Here is a 7,500-nt window from a genome sequence, read left to right on the forward strand (position 1 = left end):
CAGGAGAAGAAAAGAAGGAGAACAAGAACAAGAACGAGAACGAGAACGAGAACGAGAACGAGAACAACAACAACAACAACAAGATGATGATGATAAAGCAGGAGAAGAAAAAGAAGGAGAAGGAGAAGGAGAAGGAGAAGGAGAAGGAGAAGGAGAAGGAGAGGTAGAAGAAGAAGAAGAAGGTGATGGAGAGAGCAAGAAAAACAAGAACAGGAACAGGAGCAGGAATAAAAGTGGGGAGCAGTAGAAAAATAAAAAATAATAGTTTAGCATTTTAGTTGTAAATATAAGAGTTGTAATCAAAGAAATCCAGTGTCTACATCACCACCATCATCAATACTGGTTTTAGCAACAGCAGTAGAAGTAGACCCCCCCCCCCAAAGAACACGAGCCGTGCCTTTCTTATCTAATCTCCCGACAACCCTACTTGCCACTTCGACCCACATCAGACGTACCAACTGACCAACTCTTACCAACATCACGCCTCCGGAAAATGAAAACCGAGAGGTGTCCGTCCAAAGGGAAAATGCCGGCATGTCAGTCGCCGCTACCTTCAAGGGCGACTTACGTAGGTGAACGTCCAAGAGTGACATTTCCAGCTGTCTTCAGTGCCTGCCTCGTGAAGGCGCACCGAGAGCGCTGGCACCCCACCCACCCACCCACCCCCTCCCCCGGCCTGCCTCTTACTTTCACGCCCCCTGCCTCTCCCTCTGCCAAACTACTCCCACAGGTCTATTTACCTATTTACTGCTTGAATGGCGACTGCTGGCTAGCTGCCTATCGCCACATGGCCGTCCGCTCATGTAATTGCCCGCAAATATGTCCGGTTACGGATCGGCCTACTTGCCTACTTGTCAGCCTCAGCCTCCCTTTCCGACCAGCCTTTTTTTTTTTATTAACATGCGTCATTTCATTAGCTACCTCCCTTCGCGTGTCATTGCCTATCTGTTTGTCCGTCTAATCAACATCTGTCATTTCTGTCTGCTTACTCAAACCGGCGCATCGGAAGCCTTCTTCTCTGGCCATCTTCAACTATCAACCTGCTTGGACGTCTGTTAAACACGTCAAACTTTTACCGGTTGCCTTCTCCGTTTTCCCCCCCCTAATTTTCTATGTGCTTTGTGTGCGACACCGTCAATGTGTCCACACGTATGCGAGTGCGGGCTTACCGACATGGGTGGATACACTAAGTGCAGTCACGCACAAAAGACCCGAGCCATGACAGAGGCTCCAAAACATATCATTACAGGTTAACTCCGCCATTTCTCAAGACACGTTTTCACCCGAGTTTGTTGCTACCTGGAGTCGGGAAGTAGCTGATGAATGCACTCCACACTAAGGAGGAGGAGGAGGAGGAGGAGGAGGAGGAGGAGGAGGAGGAGGAGGAGGAGGAGGAGGAGGAGGAGGTGGTGGAGGAGGAGGGAGTGGCGTTTTTATCTGCCATTTTACCAACCTGGTGGATTGTTTCGCCATTCACCCGAGCGTGTGTGTGTGTGTGCGCGCCTGCGTGCGTAAGAGATCCCAGAAATCCAACAATCCAGGTGACACGGCAGCTTCCGTCAGCCGGCCCACTTTCCCGAGGATCTCTTGAAAGAAACTCCGACACGGAAGTTCCCGCGTGGAAATTCCCGTGAACCCTGCATACTCGATTTCAAAATCCTGCAGTTCTTTCCTGCGAGGCCGTGGATATCCAGCGTGTCATGGCGCCATCTGTTCCTAGTCCTAACTAGTTCAGCGTTACAGCCACCATTACACGCGCTGGTTCCTACCCGAGCGCTCCCCTTCGTCATTATTGCATGCTTATAAAAATAAGTACGAGAGAAAAAATAAAAATATCTGCGCTTTCAAGAACAATCCGCCGGCCTAACTGGCCAAACCACTGCCCCACCCCCACCGCACGCCCACTTCCCGTTAGTATCCCTACCTCGCCACCGCTTTTACCTCTTTCCACCCAATACCCGCCCGCGCCCCTCCCTCCCTCCCTCCCCGTCCCTCCCTCCCTCCCTCCCTCCCTCCCCGTCCCACCCCTTCCTTCCACCGTGGCCTCAAATCCGTCTTCTACACACTCCAGAAGGGGCTTTAACTGGAGCAAACAACCCGCCGTCCACGCCCACAAACCTACCCGTGTGTACAAAGCGAAGACGCTTAGTGCAATCTTTAAAAAAAATAATAAGAAAACACTATTCCCGTGATTATCATCATTTATTTTTTTTATCCAGAGACCTTTTTTTCATGTGCACCTTAAGATAACCGCAGAGCCCTCCATTCATCTGCATTCTTAAGTCACCCACAGATACACACACCTTCTTTCCCGAGTGCCACACTCACCATAAAACCCACCAAATAAAGCTAATGACACCGTCCTTAAAAAAAGCCACACCATCCTTTAAAAAAACAACCCACACCCCTTAAAAAAAAACTTAAAAAAGCTAGCCGATCTTGTAACCAAGCACGGAGGCAAACAAACCAACCTGCCCATCACAGTACAGCAGCTCCCACTCAAGGTTCACAAGTATGTCATAGATCGTAAAAAAAAATATCCCGACGACCTTGCATCCTGTGTGAACAAATGTAGTGTGCAAGAGCCAAGCCTCCTCCGTCACTACCACTACCTTGGGACCATCAGCCTCCTCCGTCACTACCACTACCTTGGGACCATCAGCCTCCTCCGTCACTACCACTACCTTGGGACCATCAGCCTCCTCCGTCACTACCACTACCTTGGGACCATCAGCCTCCTCCGTCACTACCACTACCTTGGGACCATCAGCCTCCTCCGTCACTACCACTACCTTGGGACCATCAGCCTCCTCCGTCACTACCACTACCTTGGGACCATCAGCCTCCTCCGTCACTACCACTACCTTGGGACCATCAGCCTCCTCCGTCACTACCACTACCTTGGGACCATCAGCCTCCTCCGTCACTACCACTACCTTGGGACCATCAGCCTCCTCCGTCACTACCACTACCTTGGGACCATCAGCCTCCTCCGTCACTACCACTACCTTGGGACCATCAGCCTCCTGAATTATGACGCGGCAGTAAGGGCGTTGTTAATTGTTAATTGTTGAATTGCCTATGAGTTGATGCGCTATAAATGTGCGTACAGAAGAGCAGCTGATGAATGTGCACCTGTGATGTGTGTACCCGCGTGGGTACGTGAGTTTGGGGTGTCAATTTGCAAATATAAGAGAGAGAGAGAGAGAGAGAGAGAGAGAGAGAGAGAGAGAGAGAGAGAGAGAGAGAGAGAGAGAGAGAGAGAGAGAGAGAGAGAGAGAGAGAGAGAGAGAGAGAGAGAGAGAGAATCAGACAGAGCAGACAGACAAAGACAGAGAGAGAGAGAGAGAGAGAGAGAGAGAGAGAGAGAGAGAGAGAGAGAGAGAGAGAGAGAGAGAGAGAGAGAGAGAGAGAGAGAGAGAGAGAGAGAGAGAGAGAGAGCGCCTGCACATTCCACAACAACGGCAACGCCCGCCCTTCTCGTCTGGACGCGGTCCTCCAAACAACCCATTTTTCTTCTTCCACCTCCCTAGCAACGCCCACATGTACACGTAAAAAGAATCACAAAATTCACCCAAGCCAACCCAAGCCAAACGAGACGAGACAAGCCAAGACAAGACAAGCCAAGCCAAACGAAGCAAAACCAAACCAATCTAGAAAAGTCAAAAGAAAAAAAAAAATTCTCAAAGGATCGAAAGAAAATCGGGACCTGGGCTCCAGCAGGTCGTCTTGTCCGCACGCTGCATTCTGCGGCAGGTGCGGTCACCTCGATAAGCCATATGCAAATGAGGCAGCAATCGCTAAATAAGGTTTGTGTGTGTGTGTGCGTGTGTGTGTGTGTGTGTGTGTGTGTGTGTGTGTGTGTGTGTGTGTGTGTGTGTGTGTGTGTGTGTGTGTGTGAGTGTGAGTGTGAGTGTGAGTGTGAGTGTGAGTGTGAGTGTGAGTGTGAGTGTGAGTGTGAGTGTGTGTAAGTGTCACTCTCTTTCTTTCTTTCTTTCTTTCTTTCTTTCTTTCTTTTTCTTTTTTCTTTCTTTCTTTCTTTCTTTCTTTCTTTCTTTTTCCCTCCCTCTCCCTCTCCCCCTCTTGGTGACAGTGCTACGCCGATGAGAACACATGTGCGGATCTTAAAGAGTGGCGATCATCGTTCTAGTGTTAGCGACATAGTTATAAAATCAATAAAATAAAAAAATAATAAAATAAATCAAATGAAGCAAAATAAAAGACAAAACCCAGCAAAGCTATTCACAAAACGCGTCCTGACATTATGAAAACTCTCAAACAAAATGTTGCAACAGCAATGTCTTCAACAACACGACCTCCGTCTTTGTTTACAAATTCGCCCTCCCAGCATGGTGTGTGTGCGTGCGTGTGTACGAGGCTGAGTGTGTGACAGCGATTGAGTGGAGTGCCTGTGTGTACGACGTGTGTGTACGTGTGTGCGTGTGTGTATGTGTGTGCGTGTGTGTATGTGTGTGCGTGTGTACGTGTGTGTGTGTGTGTGTGTGTGTGTGTGTGTGTGTGTGTGTGTGTGTGTGTGTGTGTGTGTGTGTGTGTGTGTGTGTGTGTGTACGTGTGTGTGTGTGTACGTGTGTGTGTGTGTACGTGTGTGTGCGTGTGTACGTGTGTGCGTGTGTATGTATGTGCGTGTGTGTATGTATGTGCGTGTGTGTATGTATGTGCGTGTGTGTATGTATGTGCGTGTGTGTATGTATGTGCGTGTGTGTATGTATGTGCGTGTGTGTACGTATGTGCGTGTGTATGTGTTTTTGTGTGTGTATGTTTGTGTGCGTGTATGTTTGTGTGCGTGTATGTTTGTGTGCGTGTATGTTTGTGTGCGTGTATGTTTGTGTGCGTCTGTGTTTGTATGCGTGTGTGTTTGTGTGCGTGTGTATGTGTGTACGTGTGCACGTGCGTGTTATATATATGCGTGTGTATATGTGTGTATATGCATGCATGTACATGTATTCCTGTGTTTACACATACATTTGTGCAATCACTTATGCATGTGTTCATGAATGTGTAAGCATTGTGATGCATGTGTGCATGTTTGTAAATATGCCCGTGGCGATTGACAACCAGGTTTCAAAAAGCACCATCTCGGCATTTCCCAATAAAGCTGCCGGAGAGAAAAATAAACCCAAAGAAAATCATTTCCAAGAAACAATCCGACGGGACAGACAATCAAACAAAACCATCCGGAAGAAAGAGCGGCGGAGAGAGAAAAATCGACCCAAAAAGGAAGACACGGAAAGAGGGGCACGGAACTAGGGGACAGACAGACCGTACCGTTAAGCGTATGGATAACGGCTGACACGATGACTGATCGCCTCAGGGCAAGACGGTACAAATAAGCCCCTGCTAATAGAAGGGATGTTGGGGCCTTCCTTCGCATCCCAATGGCGAATACCAACGAATCGTCTCACTCTACGTCGATGCATAACTTCAGATTAGTTGATGGAATAAATAATTCGTAGTTAATGGAATAAATGACAATTCGTCAGCCGGCAAGGCTATCCATGAATGGAAGCGAGTGAGTGATAAGATCAGAATGAAATGGACGAAAATAACGGCAGAGGACGGGAGATCTTCGAGGAAGTTGAGATGAATGGGTGAGAACGAGGGTACTCGAGGGTACTAGACCTATTTTCCACGAGGGTTAACAAAGCCTAATCAAAGTATTGGTCAATCATGGAGAGAAGCTTGACGCTCAGTTGAAACGAAGGAGGAAACTTTGAACGGTTTGGCGGTTTGGCAAGTTGAAGAAGCGGAAACAGCCACGTAACTATAGCCATGGGTGTAGTTCAGGCGTGAGGTAGAATAAGGAAGTGCATACAACATCTCAGGAACATCCAAACCAAGTCTGCCCAAACCTTCAGATTGCATTCAATGCCAATTCTCATCTGGAGACATTTGTTCTGATCGCCGCCCCCGAGACCTTACCTGCATGATATGATAACTGCGACGACCCTCCGTCCAGGAGCGACACGGCAGAAGACGCCGACGAGGGATATGAGCTCGAGCCGCGGCTCTGCGGCGTGTGGGCCGGGTGTGGGTGGCTGCGGGCGGCCGCAGGTACTGACCAATGTCTCGTCCGAGTAGGAACGTCCCGCGGGACACTCCGAAGTATTCGGATATCTAGATCACGGTGTCCCGCAAAGGAGTGCGTCACTGTGGATGATATGTGTATGGTTGGGTGCGAGGACTGCGGCTCGCTCAGCGACCTCACCAGCTGGCTGCGGCCGTCGCCGCCCTGGCCACCCAGCCCGCCGCACCCGGGCTCGTCCTCCGAAGACGACGAGCACGACGACGATGACGACGAGATGACGGAAGACATTGCGGACGACGACGCCGGCGAGGGCGGGGGCGTGGGGAACACGTGCCCGGCAATGCAGTGTCCGCACCCGCAGGCGCGCGAGCTCTCACAGCCCCGGGGGCCCTGGTCGTCGCCGGCGGCGTCGTAGTTGTAGCACATGGGCATGTAGGGCTTGAGCGTCACGATGGAGCCCGAGGCGTCGGCGGCTCCGTCGGGATCCCCGCCCCGCTCGCCCTCCCCGGGGGGGCCGGGGGGCGGCGATCCCGGCGCGGGCTTGCGGTCCTTCTTGCGCCGCTTGCGGGGCTTGATGATGCGAGGTAGCGACGTGTCGACGTGGCCCGTGCTGCCTTCGTCGGAGGTGACGGACACGGCGTCACTGCCGGCGGGGGGCGAGGCGTCGCCGTGCGCGAGCTCTCTCGCTGGACGCGCCCCGAGACCCGAGCAGGGCGGCGAGGAGCGGGGGGAGTTCCTGGAGGGCAGGATGAGGGGCGCGCCCTGGGTATGCAGGGCCAGGCGGGCCAGGGGCAACCTTTCGATCTCGTCGCCGTCTTCGGAGGAGAACAAGCAATCCCCGGTGTCACCTCCCCCCGAGGACTCCTGCGGCCCCAGGTAGTGGTGGAGGTGGTGATGCTGTTGGTGGCTGGCCTGGTGGTGCGACGGCGAGCGCTGCGGCCGCCCGTGGTGTTGCACGCGCCCGGGGTTCCTGAGGGAGCCGCGGCGCTGCGGGAGGAACGAGAACAGCGGCATCCCCGCCAGCGCTGAGCCGCCCTCCATCATGTAGCTCGAGTCCATGTGAGGAGGATGGTGGCCGCCGTGGGAGCTGCTGTGGCTGCCGCCTCCGCCGCCGCTCTGCTGCTGTTGCTGCTGCTGCTGCTGAGGATGCTGCTGCTTCTCCTGGTTTGGGCCGCGAGTCCTGAGGTGGGCCTGGCCGCGGCCCCGGGGCTTGGAGACAATAAGGCAAGAGCCACGGTACCTGTCGACGTCGTGCATCCTAGGAGGCAGCGATTCCTGAGATCCTTCAATATCACAGTCGGTGACACAGCCAGGCGCGAACTCCGCGCTTCGACTCGGCTCTGTTTATCTACAGATGTAGAGGTGCACATGCACGTTTATCCTAATGGAGGCACTAATACCTTAGCTACAATTCATCCACTTGCTACACATCCCCATCATCTGTACACTAAAAA

General features: G+C 52.2%; 1 protein-coding gene across 1 annotated transcript in view; it reads right to left on the reverse strand.

Moving 5' to 3' along the window:
• The window catches only part of LOC122253797 (uncharacterized), a 105,313-nt gene that overhangs the window by 97,545 nt on the left and 268 nt on the right, over positions 1-7,500 (reverse strand). The window contains exon 1 of the mRNA XM_043017106.2: positions 5,941-7,500. This exon is cut by the window's right edge and continues 268 nt beyond it. Coding sequence (XP_042873040.2) covers positions 5,941-7,303 — 1,363 coding nt within the window. The 5' untranslated portion in view covers positions 7,304-7,500. The remainder of the gene's footprint in view (positions 1-5,940) is intronic.

This window comes from Penaeus japonicus, unplaced genomic scaffold (assembly GCF_977035675.1).
Source record: "Penaeus japonicus unplaced genomic scaffold, GWHDUDI00000001_assembly GWHDUDI00000036, whole genome shotgun sequence".
Taxonomy (NCBI): domain Eukaryota; kingdom Metazoa; phylum Arthropoda; class Malacostraca; order Decapoda; family Penaeidae; genus Penaeus; species Penaeus japonicus.